Source organism: Pseudorca crassidens, chromosome 14 (assembly GCF_039906515.1).
Source record: "Pseudorca crassidens isolate mPseCra1 chromosome 14, mPseCra1.hap1, whole genome shotgun sequence".
NCBI lineage: Eukaryota > Metazoa > Chordata > Mammalia > Artiodactyla > Delphinidae > Pseudorca > Pseudorca crassidens.
In genome coordinates, this window is record NC_090309.1 from 80998424 (window position 1) to 81015621 (window position 17198).

Consider the following 17198-nt stretch of genomic DNA (forward strand, 5'->3'; position numbering starts at 1 on the left):
TAAAAAATAAACCTGCTGGAACTTACGTATTCAGATGGAGATTCTCTCTCTCAAAGGTATCTTCTGGGAACTATGCATTTGTTCCAGCCATGCTGTCATGGCTCTTTTTTGTTGTTTTTGTTTTTTGTTGGGTTGTTTTCCTTTTGGAATTTCCTTCAGGGTCTGTAGCATATGCTTAGGAATATCTTCAGTGGTACCATATTTTTTCATCCCTTGAGGGTGCTTTGGTTTTTGGAAATAACCAAATGCACATTAAATGGAGTGAAAGATTGAGTTGATGGCAGGATTTAAAAAGAAAAAAAAAAAACAAAAGTCTGACGGGAAGATAGTCAGTCATGGGACTGATTTTCCCAGGCAGGCTTCAGACTGGCCCTAACCAACCACAGCTCTGAGAGGGAGAGGGGTGGTCCTCTACTAGCTGGAGCATCAGCCACTCACTTGGAATAAGGGCTCCTGAGCTCTGAAGAGACAGGGCTGTTTTTTGATGAGTGGGTTTAGATATACTTGTTTGAAAATCGGCCTCTTTTGTGCATAAGGAAGGGAAGTACCTGAAGAAAATAAAAACGGGGGTGGAAGAAAACTAAATAAGGTTGCAGTTGTAGGTCATCTTATAAGAAAAGCAACAAAGAAAGAAAATTAATAGGGAAGAATTATTAGTATGTGAAACTATTGGAATTTGTTTTTTCTCCAAATTAAAGGTCCCGTGGACAGCTGGGCAGGTATTAAATGGTAAAGTACATAAGGCAGACATAAGCCAAAATGGCAGCCCTGGGCTTGTGTGTGTGTTTCTATGTGTGTTTGGATGGTGTGCAATTTCTAGACTCTAAGTAAATCTTTCTCAAAAGTACAGGGTTTTCAGCAGACTAAGCTTACATGCTTTTTCTTCCTTCATCTTCTGTTGTCCAAAATGTACAACTTAAGTCCTTCATCCTTCGGTTTTGATAGTGTTCTAGAATACATTCGGCGATTTTATAACTCTTCTTTGCTCTCATACTTGTTTGTATAAAATTTGATTTGGGCCCTTTGCGTTGTAGTTTTAAATTATTTATTTGAAGACTTTTTCTGGTCTTAGTGTGTTTACTCTGAAAGGGCAGGAACTCTGATTCTTATTTTAGAGCAATATTAGGTTCAGAGAAAGTTCTCATTGATACTGAGTGAAGGGCTGAATGTGGAATTGGGCCTTGAAATGAGTAGCTTTTGATCAGAAAACATCTCTAGAACAGTACAGTTCCTTGGGAGGCTGACTGGTGGTCCAACTTGGTTTATGAGATTTGGAGAACACAGAGGAAGTGAGTATTTAGAGAACTCTTTGCAGAGGCACAGTGGAGAAAGCTCAGTTTCTTCCCCCATAGATCATGCGCAGGACATGCTGAGTTTTAGGTCAGCCTCTGATGCTCCAGCTGCTTGCAGCTGGCTTCGCACCGCACACCCACCCACTGCTCCAGTGGTCAGCCGAGCTCAGATTATATGGATGGCTTTAAATTTTAGTTCAAGTAAGACACAATTAGGAAGGTGAATCTTCTGGGAAAAAATTATATGGTGTATTTACAAAGTGAAATATTTACTTTGAATTATTTAAATACTGTTTACCTTCATTAGTGAAGGTTAGGAGAGTCCATTCTTTAAAAATAAAAGATTTACATTGTGATTACAGTGACTACCTGGTATTTGTCACTTGAGACCCTAAATGGAATACCTCCTTATTAATATAAAATGGATAGGGCTTCCCTGGTGGCGCAGTGGTTGAGAGCCCGCCTGCCGATGCAGGGGACGCGGGTTCGTGCCCCGGTCTGTGAAGATCCCACATGCCGTGGAGCGGCTGGGCCCGTGAGCCATGGCCACTGAGCCTGCGCGTCCGGAGCCTGTGCTCCGCACGGGAGAGGCCACAGCAGTGAGAGGCCCGCGTACCGCAAAAAAAAAAAGAAAAAAAATGGATATAAACACAGATGTTATTGGAAGTGTTCTCTCCTTTATTAAAGCCATGACATTGATAGGTCGTTGCTTATATAAAAATTTTTGTGGAAAAGTTGTAGATGGTTGGGATATTTTAAGGTGTTCTATAATCAAAGCAAGAGACTGGTTTTCTTTCTGTGGAGTGTGGTGAAGAGAAAGAACAAAACCACTTACCGTAATTGTAGTAAAATCAGAAGATTTATCCTAAATCTGCACTCACAGAAAGCTATGTTGTTACTCTCATCGTTAATGCTCAGATGGTCATTTTCTACAGTAGCTGTCATTGATATCCAGAATTTTATAGCTTGGTCTGGGTCCTGAAAACCAAAAGATTAGCTGGCAGAAACCATCCTCACTGATCTATTTGCACTTAGACTTTGTAGCTGCACTAATTGGGTTTTCTCTTGTGTAAGTAACAAACAGCATAATTTGAGTTGAGGCAAGGTTATCATTTAACATAGTTTCATGTAGTCTGTTATTTCTGTGGTGCTGAATAGACTTTCATAAAGGATCTTAAAGAGTTCTCTGAAACGAATTACTGTTGACACCATAAAGGACTAAAGTCATGACACTTAGTACCTATGAATGTCACATGGATCCTCTAATAATATAATGCAATATATATATATGTTTTCTACATTCAGTTCTCTTGCAGCTGGCGAGCGATGCTTTACCAAATGATATGACCCTGGCTCTTGCTTATCTCCTTGCCTTACCACAGGTAAGTTTCCCCTTTCCAAGAAACAAGGACTTAAAAATGAATAAGCTAAGCCTTTACTGGGGATTTTCACCAGTAAATTGTTTATTATATGTTTCACTTCCTTCTGGTTGTTCTTGCAAGATGGAAGGACTGTGGTCAGTATCCGGAAAGTGAATTCTACAATGTTAGCTGAAATGTCGATTTTAAAATCTACTTTCATGTGCATAGGATCTGCCTTATAATGTCTTCTGAATTTTAATGTAGTCATATTAAGATGATACAAGCTCAAGATACATTGAGCTTGAGCTGATATGCTAGAAACTTTGAACCAAAATTCTAGAGTAAGGACTAGAAATGTAATGGTTTATGACGGTTGTGCCAATTTCCTTTCAGCTGAGCTGTTTCTCTCGTGCTCCCTTCCTAGGTGTTAGACGCTAACAGGTGCTTTGAAAAGCAGTCGCACTCTGCTCTCTCTCTCCAGCTAGCAGCCTATTACTATAGCCTACAGATCTACGCCCGGTTGGCTCCGTGTTTCAGGGACAAGTGCCATCCTCTTTACAGGGTGAGTCCTCATGGTTTCCACCCTGTTAATGGGCAGGGTTAAGCTTTTCTGAAGTAGTTAAACACGTTTACTTCTTTGGAGGGACTGATGCACTTTGTATTCAGAGTGCTTTGTATTCCCAGTGGCTGACAGCCTTTGCCTTTTCTGTGTTATACGTAGTTGCTTTTCCAGGAATTAATAAGAAGTAGAGTTTCTAATATTTATTGTGAATGTTGATTCATCCCCTAACTTTTCTGTCATTTATTTTATATTACAGCGTTCTTAGGAAAGGCTAAAGGAGAGGAGAAATGGAGAGTTAGCTTTTTAACTCACTTCTCAAGAGGAAGATGGCTCTAATTGAGGACAGCAGGCAATGTAGTTCCTTGAACGGTGCTGCACTTTTATTTATTTTTAAGCCAGAGAGATATGAGAGTAGTAATTATGCAGATGAAATGTTGAGGCACACTATGCCTACTTGCCACCAAGCTTCTGACACTTTTATTTAACTTTATTGTTAATTTCTGAGTGAGAGCACCTAAACATGGCCTCAAGTTACACGTGCCTCCTTTTGTGGACACGGAAGTGTTCCAGATGCCGCTGGAAAATGGAAGCCCTCTAGGTTTACTTGTATACACCACCTTTAATCATCAGCGTTTGGAAATTATTTCCTTTTTATACTGGACATTTTAAGAGAATTACCACTTTAAGAGTAGGTAAGCAAATAGATCAGACTTCCAAATCCACTCTGTGTACGAATCCAAGCTTCAGTTTTTACTGAGGCAGAATTCTTCCTCTCCGACCCAAAGTAGACTATAAAGAAATAATTTCACATGAGTGTCAAAGTTCTAGCTGCCTCTGCCATCCAAAACATATCTAAGAACCTTTAAGTATGTGAAAACATTCCATTCGTGGCAAAATCTATGGCTTTCATTCATCAGTTTTTATTCAAAAAGAGGAAGGTGAGTGGGGGAACCCTGTGCCATGCAGGTTACTCTCCCAAGGGCATCATCAATGTCAGTGGGTATTGTTCTCAGGAATAGGTATATTAAGATGAAATTGGCCAAGAAAAGGGCTGCTTCTTTTTTTTTTAGCCAGTTGATATATTACTTTATTTTGGAAATTTTGAACTTATTTTTTTGTTTTCAGTAGCTACTGCTGCTTTGTGTAGTACTTTTATCCTATACTCTAGTAATTTTCCTTTGTTTTGCTTTTATATCACAGGTATGTTTTTATGTGAAATAAGGAATTGACCTACTGTGTTATAAATTGAGGAAAAGAAGTGATTATATAGGTGGAAGTGTGGCAGGTTTATTTCTGGAACAGTGTACTTACTTAATGTCTTTCTTATTCCATTCAATTGGTTGGCTGGCAAAGAGTATTCATGGCGTTTGCTGGTGTCTGCTTTTAAATGTCTTTATCTTTTCAGTAGTACATACACAAGTGCTGGATAATTGGCTCAGGACTCCCATGTAGTATGTACTATTTCCATGTGTGTAATCTATATTAAGGTCACACTGCATGCCCAACACTGTGTTCCACCTTTCATGAATACAGAGGATTGAAAGGCCACTTGGTCAGCTGGTCTAGCCCTAAACCCCACCCCGAGTACCTTATGTGTGCCACGGCCTCTGAGCGAGTCTTGAGATGAGAAGGTGATTATGGCTGTCTGACCTCAGTGAACTCACCACTTACCATAAATCCATGAGAGACAGTTACGTAAAGGTGGATTAGAGGAGCTGCAGATGAGAGGACTGGAAACCCTCGCCAGACAGACCACGTGTTCAGACTGTGACAGAAGCCAGAGAGCTGGCTGCAGAGCCCCATTTTGGCCTGATCTTCGGTTTCATTACCTAAAAGCTTAAAGTAGTCCTCTTGAAGGGAAGTTCTAGTGCAGTCTGTATTTTTCCTGTTTTCCCCGGTAGTAAATTACTTTGAACCAAAAATTAAAAGTCCCAAATCCTGAACTGTCTTTGAGAGAGGTAAGTCCCAAATCCTGAGCTGTCTTTGAGAGAGGTAAGTCCCAAATCCTGAGCTGTCTTTGAGAGGTAAGTCCCCAATCCTGAACTGTCTTTGAGAGAGGTAAGGCAGGAGAAAACCAGTAAATTCCATCCTGGCCTTTATATCTGGCAGTCACTGTTTCCTACTTCAGATACTGAAGTCACTGTAAGAAACCCCACTTAAGATTTCTGTGACTAAAGCATGCAGAGAGAGAAGTAGAACACTGAAAGAGGAGGGTTAGAAGTAAAGGTGTGTCCATCTTGGTTTCTTGTGTATTCCCAACGGAAAGCATGAGTGTTTTATTTTCAGGTCTTATATTTTGCACATCCTTTCATCGACCCAGCATTTATTGACTGCCAGCTGGGAAGGACGTAGAGCCTGGTGTTATAGTGTGAAGAATGATGAAACCTGATTCCTGCCCTTTTCTACCCTTTACACCAATTTCCGTTTCTTCCTTTCATCTTATGTCAACCCACCATCGCTGCCCTTTAGCTCTTGGTCTTGTTCCTGTCACCATTTTCCTGTCAAACTGTTCTTTCCTTTGAAGATGTCCCTTGGAGGTCTCCTGCCTCACCCTAGGCCTTGGCCTCAGATTCCTGCTTGTTGGAATACTCACCCACCCTGTGACGTGGTTCCTGACACCTGTAGCCGTTCCCTTTCTGGGCCCAGTAGTGTAAGGCAGCTGCTGGTCAGGGTCATTGCTTTGGGAAGCAGCACTAAAGCCTAGGGCAAACAGAAGCCAGCAAGGCTCACGTGGCCCAGTGGTGATGCCTCAACACATGATTGCTAACTTCTCAGATGGCACACGGCTAGGTCACAAGCCAGCTAATTCTCCAGAGACTTCTTGGCAACTCTGTGGAAAGCATTTGGTTGTTAGTCTGAAGGGTGAGATGAAGAGTGAAAAACGCAATCAAACATCATTGTGTCTTCCTTTTGGTTGCGTTTGCATCTTTTTCCAAGCATCTGTCTGAGAAGTCTTTCCAAAATGGAGGTCTGGTCATCCTCCCTTGAGTCTGCAATCCTTCAGTGATTTCCTGTTGCCCTAGCAAGGTGGTCTGGCCTCTGTCTGTTTCTGCGACTTCATGTTCCTTCACTCCAGCCGTACCAAGCTGCTTAAATTTCTCAGCCAGCCCGTGTGTTCTCTCTTCTTTGCATTCAGTATGTTGTACTCTTTTGCCTATAATGTTTCCCCAGCATTTCTTTGCTTAGCACTTGGTTCAGGTCTTACCTCACCAAGGCATGGTTCCTACCACCTGCCACCATTCTGTCGTGCTCCCACGCTGTGTTGGGTGCTCCTCTATGCACGTTTTTACTGCCTTTTACTTACCTCATAACGTTTATACTCTACTACTTTGAATTTATCTACTTCCATCTCACTAGAAAATGAGCTGTTTGAGACCAGTGTCTGTGTTGTATTCGTTGTTTCCTCATTGCTTAGAGCAGGACCTGACATATCAAGGGTAGTAAACACATGTTCCCTGGGTGGATTACTGAAAACTAATAATTCTTCAGTACATATGAAATAATTGAATTATGTGTGTGTTTATCAAATATTTGTCAGATGACTACTTATGCCAGGGAGTATTCTAGATCCTGGGGAGAGAGTCGTGAGCAAAGTATATGTAAAAACCGTTGCCCTTTTCAGATTTACATTCCACTGAGGAAGGAGCACTATAAACAAAATAAGTAAATAAAATGTATACTTTATTAGATTGTGATAAGAGCTTTGAAAACAAGAAGAAAGTTAAGGACTGTGTGTGTAGAATACGATTTAAACAGGCTCAGGAAAGACCTCAATTGAGTAACGAAAAGGACGAGCATAGCACCAGAAAGATGGAGGGGAAGAACGTTCCAGATCGAGGGGTGGAATCTGTAACAGATGAATTGAGGTATCCCTGTCCCATCATATGTGCTGTGGTGTTTTTTCACAAAATATTTAAGAAAGTATTAAAATGTCACGCTATAAAATTCAAGGCTGGGAAGCATTGCCTGACTGCAGAGGAAAAGCATAGAAATAGAGTCTCTGACCAGACTTCACTGTGACCGGATGGGGTCTCTTCTCTCTGGCTGGGAAGGTGTCAGGATGGGAGTGACAGTAGCAGGCTTCATGGGGGCTTGTGAACGAGAGTTGTCAGGGGTCAGTAGGAAGGTCAGACTAACCCTGGGAAGGCATTGGCTGTCTTAGTACCTTTCACATTCCTTCCCGCTTGATCTGTCGAGCAGTCTCATGTTGCAGAAAGGAAGACACAGAGAAATGCGGTTACTTGCTCAGGGTTGCTCTGGGAGAAGGTGACACCTGTCACTTAGAGCTCCTGACCCCAGTCTTTACCTGCCTTTTACTTGGATGTGCTGCTGCCCTAGCTTTGTGTCGGAAGCAGCGTGTCACTGTGTTTCGGACCTGAGTGATCTCTGGCCCACAGTTCCTAACGGGTCATTCCCAGGAGGATGTTTTCACATGCTCTGCGATGGCTACCGGCTGAAGTCTCTCCTCCTGTGTATGACAGGGAAGCCCCTCAGAGGACTGGCGGCTGTTCCTCACCCCGGCAGCCATGATCCTGCCACTAGCTCGTCTGAGGTCTATGCTCCAGCTGTTCAGAATGTATATTTCTCTTAATTTAACATCCATTCCCACACCTCTGCGCCTGTGCAGATGTAATTCTCCTGCCTGAAATACCTCCTTCTTCTTCCCACTATCAATAGGTAAGTCTGAGCTCAAAAGAGCCTCCTGTGTGAAGTCTTCTCTGCTGCCTCAGCAGATACCGGCCTGAAATAATTTTTTTTTCATTTATATCTTACCTTTATAATTATTGTAAATGCATCTTTTTTTAAAGTTGTAGTATAGTTAATTTCCGTCTCTCACGGCTCTCCTCCAGACACCCACCGGAGTGGTTCTTTTAGGCTACGGTAGCTGATGCAGTCTGTCTTCTCGCCTCGTGGTAATCTTGTTGAGGGCAGGAATCCCATCTTCGCTGAATCCCCAGGGCTTCACCCACTGCAGTTACTCAGTGACTGTTTATTGGCATGTGAATAAGTTGAGGAATCATTCCAGCTGCTGTGATTCGGACAACCTTCAGTTTTACAGTTTCGAGCCCTGACCCCTCATGGATGGGCACGTTAGCTGTATGTTTTAAGTATGTTTGCGTTGTCCATTGACTACCTAATGACTCATTATTTGAGTCTTTTCAGCATCTCCCCCTGTATAAAATGGCACTGCTGGGTTTGGAATTAGATATGACAAACTCCTGACGAATCATCCTGGAAACTGAAATCAAAGTGGTTTCAATTTGTTGTCCACACATAATAACGCTCTGGGAAGCTTAGCGTCCACTTGATTGTCAGTTCAGCTTGTTTCTATTCTCACATTTTCTCTTCCCACCCCCTGTAGTTCTGAGCTGCTAGAATGATAACTTAGGTAGATTACTAGGTTTGAATAAAAGTACTGATATAATTTGTGGTGTTGTTTCTGATAAAAAGCCTGTGCATCTTGACGGGAAGCACATCCCGAGTCTGCCACACTGGCAGCAAACCTGGATGAGCTTTGAAGCAGCCCCCTGGGCGTTCCTGTTTCTTTTTAGAGACCTGTAATGATGATTGGCAAATGGTCACTTGCAGAGAATTTTCTCTTCTAGTATTTGTCCTAATTAACTCTTTATGTTAATACACACATGACAGAAACCTCAAATGATGAAAATAGGATAAAACAAAAAGTATTTCCCTTTTGTCTACTTCCAGAAATAGTTTATGGATATGCGTATTTATATAATAACTTTTTATGCAAATATGAGTAAACTCTACACATTTTTCTGTACCTTGATTCTTTTCATTTATATCTTACCTTTGTAATTATTGTAAATGCATCTTTTTTTAAAAATTGAAGTATAGTTAATTTACAGTGTTGTGTTAGTTTCTGGTGTACACAACGTGATTCGGTTATACATACATACATACACATACGTAAATATTCTTGTTCATATTCTTTTCCATCATAGGTTATTACAAGATACTGAATATAGTTCCCTGTGCTATGCAGTAGGACCTTGTTGTTTATCATTTTATATATAGTAGTTTGTTTCTGCTAATCCCAAACTCCTAGTTTATCCCTCCCCACATAAATGCATCTTGAATTGTGATTTCTCTATCATTCTTTTTAAAAAGTTTCAGAAAATAAAATCAGTTAAAAATGGAAACGTGTCTTTTAGTTTTATATGCTAGAGAAGCAAACCCAGCAGGGGATGAAATTCAAAACTTTATGGTAAACTATTTCTAAAATGTGTTTTCTTAAGCTACTAATTGAATATGCCAAGTAGAAAATTATTTCAAGCAAATAACAACCCTAGAGGGGAAACATACCACCTGTTCAAAACTTTCCAAACAATATTACCAAGAAATGGAGACTATTAAGCCTGAATGGATTTATTACCTCTTCTAGTAAGTAGTAGATGAAGTCATCCAGCATTTTGGTGTCATAAATATTTATGTGCATTTTGTTTTTACAGGGACTTGACCATATTCTTTGAAGAAATCGCATTTTTTTCACCCCATAGAAGAACTGCATTGCCAAATTTGGGGGAAAAAATTAGAGTAATTTAACACTCTACACTTTTTTTTTTTTTTTTTTTTTTTTTGCGGTACACGGGCCTCTCACTGTTGCGGCCTCTCCCGTTGAGGAGCACAGGCTCCAGACGCGCAGGCTCAGCGGCCATGGCTCACGGGCCCAGCCGCTCCGCGGCATGTGGGATCTTCCCGGACCGGGGCACGAACCTGTGTCCCCTGCATTGGCAGGCGGACTCTCAACCACTGTGCCACCAGGGAAGCCCAACTCTCTACACTTTTTAAATTTTTGATGCCTTTTTATGTTTTCAGTTTTTGCAGTATCTTTTTGTATTTTAATTTTATTTATTTATTTATCTATTTATCTCTCTGTCTATCTATCTATCTATTTATTTATTTATGTGTTGGGTCTTCATTTCTGTGCGAGGGCTTTCTCTAGTTGCGGCAAGCGGGGGCCACTCTTCATCGCGGTGCGCGGGTCTCTCACTATCGCGGCCTCGCGTTGCAGAGCACAGGCTCCAGACGCGCAGGCTCAGTAATTGTGGCTCATGGGCCTAGTTGCTCCGCGGCATGTGGGATCTTCCCAGACCGGGGCTTGAACCTGTGTCCCCTGCATTGGCAGGTAGACTCTCAACCACTGTGCCACCAGGGAAGCCCCAGAATATGGGAGATTCTGAAGCTATCCATAAAGTCCTTCAAAAGTTTCTTAGAGGCTGGGAGCTTTCATACCCATGGATCATATCATTGAAATTAGGTGGGAAACGGAGGAAGAGAGGTTTGAATATACTCTGCACACAGAAATTCATGACTTCAGGTGTGAGGCTGGGTGTGGAGCATTGAGGGAGCCCCGCTGGCAGGATAGGGAGGAAGGGCTGATGGAGTGGGGTGCCCACGAGGCCAGAGGCTGGGGGTTGGACTCACTTCCTCGCTGCCGGACCCCAGCTCAGGATGCCTTCCGTGCAGGTTGGCATCTGTAAAACAGCAACAGCTGTCTCCTGTGCCCATCACTGGCTTGGTATGAGGGTCAAATGAAAATCATGTGAAAGTGCTTTAGAAACTTTAATGCAGTACACTTGTGCCGTGAATGAATGAATGTATGAAATGAAGCGTTGGGCTGAGTAGAGGATACTTTTGGAATATTTTTAGAGAAATTGTGATAAGCTCAGGGGAAGAATTATTATTAAAATTTAAGTCATACATTGGAAGTAATCATGACCAGTAAAGTTCCTGAAGGAAGGGGTAGAAACTAGTAGTGATGATGGTAAGACGAGAAATTTGCATGGAAAGCCGGAACTTACAACATGTCCATCCATCTACTCTCATTCAGCCTCTGTGAAGAGTGTATCAGAGAGAAATTGCCTCAATTTTAATAATGGAAAACCTGACGCTCAGGAAGGAAGAACCAGCAATCCAGGTTCTTTGATGCCAATTCCTGTGTTTTTTCCTCATAGCTAAATGCTCTTTGTTTTGGGAAGATTTTGAAAGAATTAGTATTATGTTTTACCAATAAATAAGTATTGAAAATATTCCTACACATTTAACAAATGTTTGATCCATAACCTTGAAGACCTATCATCAAGGAATTAATAGAATGCCCCTTTTCACCACCTTATTAGGATGGAAATTTAAAAGGAGGTATATTTATATCAAGAGGTTGAACAGAAAATGATATTCTAAATTCTTTCTGTTCTAAATCTCTCTCCGTTATTCTTAGAGAAGACAGAATGCTTGGAAACACAGCTCAAACTAGGATCTCCAGTTGAACATCTATCATGATGTGTCCTCTGTGACCATTTGTATTTACACATGTGTGTATATGTGTAAAAGGGATGAGAGGGAGAATGTGTGTGTTAAAAAAATAGGTCAGTCCTGATGTAATATAGAATGACAGCATTAAGGCCATCATTGAAAGTTGATCATCTGTAAAAGGACTCAAATGCCAGATCTCATGTACATTTGGTGGGAGCTGTGTGTACATTGATCTTGTCAAGATTCTTATAATTTTAAGAGATACCCCCCCTGCACAACAAATATAAAAGGCTGGTTCTTGGGCGACATTATGCCTGGGAGTCATATCCTGCCTTGCCACCTACCCTGAATGGCCTTAGTCAAGCTACTCACCTCCTTACCCATCTTAAAGAGGATGGTGCTAGTAGACTCTGGTCCCCCAAGATTGTTAGTATTAAATGAGATTCAGTTCATGTGTATTTAGCACTATGTCCGTTCCATACCGAAGACTGAAATATTAGGTATTTGTTCTTAAATATTTCTTAGAAAAGTGAACACATTTGATGCACAGAGAATGTGAAGTAAAAATTATTCAGAGGGGCTAGACAATTTCTACTTAGTAAAGGAGAAGGTATGAAAGTTGTTTAAACTGTGTAGGGACCTACTGGTTATAATTTGTTGGTCTGAAATTGTATTTTTAACAAAGAAATCTGTGTTCTGATGTTTAGTGGAGGCATCAATGAGATGAGATGTAGAACTTCCCCAGTTCCACACCTGGAGGGATTTACAAGGCTTTATTTTATTTTCATGATTGAGTTCTTATACATTCACAGGATTTTAGCCCTAGAAACGTGATCATCTTGTGAGACTCTTTGCTCTACATCTGAAGAAACTGAGCCCCAGAAGAGTCAGGAGTGTCCACTGCTCCCTCTAAGGAGTTTCCAGCATTCTTGTTTGTGTTTCTATAATGGTTCTTATATTCAGGTGCCTTCTGTGAGTTGCTTATGTGTACATCTTTGACAATCACTAGTTTTAGTTTCTTGGGAGTAAGCGCTGGGCCCAATTTGCTTTCATATAATAAGAGAGAAAAAGACATTTAAAAATATTTTGTTTGTGCCTCCCAACACACCACGAGGATGGTGTGCTCGTTGACTCTCTTATAGATGAGGAAACAGAGACATGACGTAACTTGCCCCAAATTGCATCTCTGCTAAATGAAGGATCTGGAATATAAACTAGTATTACTAACTTAAAAGCTACAATGGCTGTTCAGTGTGTCTCTGTTTTACTCCACACCCGACTTGTTCAAGAAACTCTAATGTGCTCTAGGAAAGACAAATCCACTAAGTACCCATGGTCTCTGCCTGCTGGAAGCTGTGTTTTAATACTTATAAGAGAATGCAGTGTAAAGTATGCAGTAGAGGTGCAATCAAAGTGTAACTGGTGTATACCTTTGAGTAAACTCCATAATCCTTTTCATTTTTGGAGCACCTGCTAAAGGCCAGGTCTTGGTTTGTGTATTTTGTGTGTGTGTGTGTGTGTGTGTGTGTGTGTGTGTGTGTGTGTGTGTGTATGGTCTCTTAAGCTTTGTGAAGCCATGCAAACTATATATATTGCTATTTTATAGATGAGACAATCAAATTTGAAGTTAAGTAACTTGCACAAGGTCAGCTAGTAACTTCTCTGTGTCCACGCTTATTACACTCTGCCATGCCATTTTCTTCATTCGTAAAAGGAGAGAATAGGTATTTTTTGCCACATACGAAAATGAAGGTTGTATGTGGAGACTTGAAGCTCTCTATGAGATAAAGAAAAGCCAATGTAGATATCAGTATTTATGCTCATTATTGCTCTGTGCTGCCATTTTGGAGATTAACCCTCTACCTGGTTTGGGGATTTGTTTCATAAATGGTATTAGAATACAAAGAGAATAGAAATGAGATCACATATATAGTCCACTCTCCCAATACAGGGACCAAGTCCTTGAGATGCTAGAAAGCAAATAGTAAAAACATGAATGTGGAGCAATAGCTGTGAGAAACCCTTGGGTGAGGGGAGGTGGTCGATTGCATGTGTGGGGGTGGGAGTCACACTCAGAGATGGACGGCCTGGCTGTAGCCTCTCCCTCAAAGCGCGCTGGGCACCTGGAGGCTGAGGACTTTCGCCTGAAACCACAGGGTCAGAGTGTATATGGAAAGAAGCCTTCCTCACAGTTTTGATGAACGTGGGTTTGCTGGTGGAGTGCAAAACCGACCCAAAGAGTTCCCTGAAAGAACACCTACAGAAGAGCTCTCCTGCTGCCCTGAAACCCTGATCATTGGATATTTGCACCCGCTCTCTCTCTTCCTAGGCAGGCAAGTGCTAACTGGATGAGGTGAGAGAAGAGCAGGCAACAACAGAGCACACCAGGGTGCAGAGCAGGTGTAGACAGGCTGGCTGGTCCCCAGCAGCATCCCTATACCAGACAGCTTCAGAGGGGGCTTTGCCCCGATGGGCGGTTCAGGGTGGTGCCTCAGGGCTTCAGTCCGTAAGTAGGAGGGGGTTGGCTGAGGCATGGGGTCTCCTTCGCCTATATCCGTTTCCAGAAGTACCAGCCATATGCAGCTTATTCCCCAATCACTTCTTATTGCAGTTAGATCAGCATTATTCACTCCATCTTCCCATCAGGTCTTAGGCATCCAGGCTTAGCACATACTCTCCCCTTTACCAGAATTTGTCTCCCTGTTTTTTTGCTGGCCTTTTTACTCTGATACCTGAGCAGTTAGCTTAGAAATTAACTCTTCCAAGAAGACCTCCTTGATACGTGCCCAAGTCCCACTCCTCTGTATTCCCATAGCACCCTGTGCTTACTTGTATCACACCATTTTATAATTGTTTGCTTGATTGTCTCTCCTCATAGACTGAATTCTTGGAGGAAAGGGTCACATCTTAGTACATCACCTGGTACATAATAGGTGCACAAAAAATACTTGTTGAATGAATGACAGATGGTCTTATAGCTGCTTACTTCAGAGCATTAGTTTTCAAACGCACGTCTTTTGACTTGAGACACGTATCTCAGTGTCTCTGTCTCAGGCAGACTCAGTGTCTGCCTAGGGGTAGGGGAAAAATTGAGTAAGGTTGACTTTTTCTTAAATCCACCTGCTGGAATCCAAGAAGATTTCTTTAACTGGTTTTTATTGGTACTCCCAGATTGTTCCTTAACAGATCGAGAGAGAATGTCAGGCTAGGTTAGGTAATATGGACTGGCCATTGACAGATCTCGTGTGTAGCTCAGAATAATGGCTTACACATTAGAAATGCTGATGGCTTACGGTAATTAGATGTGTTTCTGAGAACCAAAGGTAGATTTCTGGAGTTTTCTTCCTAATTTGCTGGTATTAAAATATGCGCCATATTTTCCCAGAAATTGGGAGGGATTGAGTTCATGTTGTTCACATATTAGGTAACTCCAGAATCATGGCTGCTTTGCTGTTGCTTTGTGGACACCCGGACCAACTTTAATATAATTGTGGTTGGTTAACCACTTATTTTCCTTTCCTGTCAGCCGTTCAGTTCTGGGTTTTGTTCTGTTGGAATAATTGTATTGCTGTTAAAGAAGCTGCTAGATTTAAGGAACAATATCCCATTGAGCCCCAAATTGAGCAGAGTGAAAATTGGTTGCGTACTTTCTTATGAAACTAGAAAAATTTATGATTTCAGGAACAGGGATGGGGCTTTTTCCCCTCACTCATCCCTGGAGAAAACATTCTTCTACTTAACTATTTAGGCATTTCTCGTGGAGTCATTGAACTGCAGCCCTTTGTTATTGAGAACACTTAGATGGTCCAAAGAAAATTTCTCTAGGGGCAATGATGATAAAAATTACTTCCAGGGTGAATTATTATAAATGATCAGATAATTGGGGAAGAGATCTGGTATAGGGTGATGGTAGTTGAAAAAGCAAGCATACATTATTCTTTAAGTGGGTGGTGATTTTTAAGGTGGAAGAGCAGAGCAGGAGTCCAGAAACCCGCCCCTAGAGTCAGTTCTGTGTCCCGTCTTTGTGGTCTGCAAAACGCACCGCCTCTGCAGTTGCCTCCTCAGGGTGGTTGTCAGCCTGGACTAAATGGCAGCGGTGTGAAGGGTCAAACAGGTGCCCGGCAGACATGATCTTCTTCCTACTTTACTCTTTTTTTTTTTTTTAATTAGTCTTTTTGTTACTCATAGGCCGATCCCAAAGAGCTAATCAAGATGGTCACCAGGCACGTGACTCGATACAGACAGGAAGCCTGGCCCGAGGAGCTCGCCTCACTGACCAAGCAGTTACAGTACTACAACGAGCGCCTCCTGGACTTCACTCAGGCTCAGATCCTCCAGGGCCTGCGGAAGGGTGTGGATGTGCAACGGTTTACTGCAGATGACCAGTACAAACGGGAAACCATCCTCGGTCTGGCAGAGTAAGGAATACCCTCGTCTCGTAAAGGGATGGATTTAGAACGTACAAGAACAAGTTGAGTTACCAGGACTATTAATCACAGTCCTGTGAAGATTCACATTCATGGCTGCTATGAAAAGGACTTTCCCCTGCTTCTTCCCGTCCTGTGAGGGATGTGTGTGTCTTCCCACATGGGTTAGTGGTGCAGACGGTATTTTGAGCCTGCAGATTTAAGTAGTAAGGATGGGAATTATTTAAAAAGTTTCTCATGATTTTGATAATCCAATACCAGTACCATGTTAGAGGTGATAGAGTGTGATCAGGGGTGAAAAGTGTCATGCTTACTATAGAAATTTAAAAACAAGATTCCCTTTTATTCCTGGCTAGAGTCTCACTTTGCTACTACATGGCCGTTTAATTTCCTCAGTATGTTAAAAGTTAGGTACCGTTGACTTAGTACAAGAGGAGGGACTGAGTGTTATGGGTCCAGGACACCTTTATCTGTTCTGGGTTTCTAGAGAAAGAAGAGCTAACCACTTGAGCACTTTCTTGTTTGAGGCCTGTAGCAGCTGCCATTCTTTCCTTTGTCCCTTACCGCTCTCAAGAGAAAAGCAAGCCGTTGTGTGAGATGGCAGTACGGTTGGGAAGGTCCCTTTCTAAGTATGGAATTCCCCTTGGTTTTCATACTCGTCTTCATTTTTTGTTTTAGATCAGATGAGTTCAGATCAAATGAGAATTACATGTCACATGGTGGGAAAGTGAAAAAAAAAAGTTTTTTAAAGTGTGTTCACCCACAGTGGTTATTAAGTTAGAGGTATGTTTTGTTTTTAACACCCCAATTTGTGGAATGCTTATCATGGGCCAGGAACTGTGTTAGGTGCTCTGTAAACTTTATTTTATAAACATCTTTTAACCCTTAAAGATAACCGTATGACATAAAATGTTGTTATCCCCATCTTACAGCTAAAGAACGTGAGGCTCATTGATATAAAGTAAGTGGCCCAAGTTTACATAGGTGGTAAAGATCACAACTGTGACTTTAACCTTGATTTGCCACATGCCAAAGGCATCACATCTTCACACCATGTGCCCTCCCCACACTGCTGGATTGAATTCTCAAGGAAGCATTGGTATGCAGTTCAGTCTAGGCTTCCAGCCCTTGAAACGAGGTTAAATTGTGGTTATGTTTAACGATTATTTCTCTCTCCTGATAAGTTACCTTAAAATAACAAAGATAGGCTTGGTTATGGTAGTGGTATATGCTACTTTTCATCATTATTCTTTTTTTTTTTTTTTTAAAGAAAGTGGCA

The 17198-nt window shown here is 41.6% G+C and overlaps 1 protein-coding gene across 2 annotated transcripts in view; it reads left to right on the plus strand.

The window, feature by feature from the left end:
- NBAS (NBAS subunit of NRZ tethering complex) overlaps positions 1 to 17198 on the plus strand; it is a 341606-nt gene that overhangs the window by 207124 nt on the left and 117284 nt on the right. For both annotated transcript variants that reach the window (XM_067703666.1, XM_067703667.1), the window contains 3 exons: positions 2598 to 2674; positions 3078 to 3215; positions 15681 to 15910. In XM_067703666.1, the coding sequence (XP_067559767.1) occupies positions 2598 to 2674; positions 3078 to 3215; positions 15681 to 15910 (445 nt within the window). The remainder of the gene's footprint in view (positions 1 to 2597; positions 2675 to 3077; positions 3216 to 15680; positions 15911 to 17198) is intronic.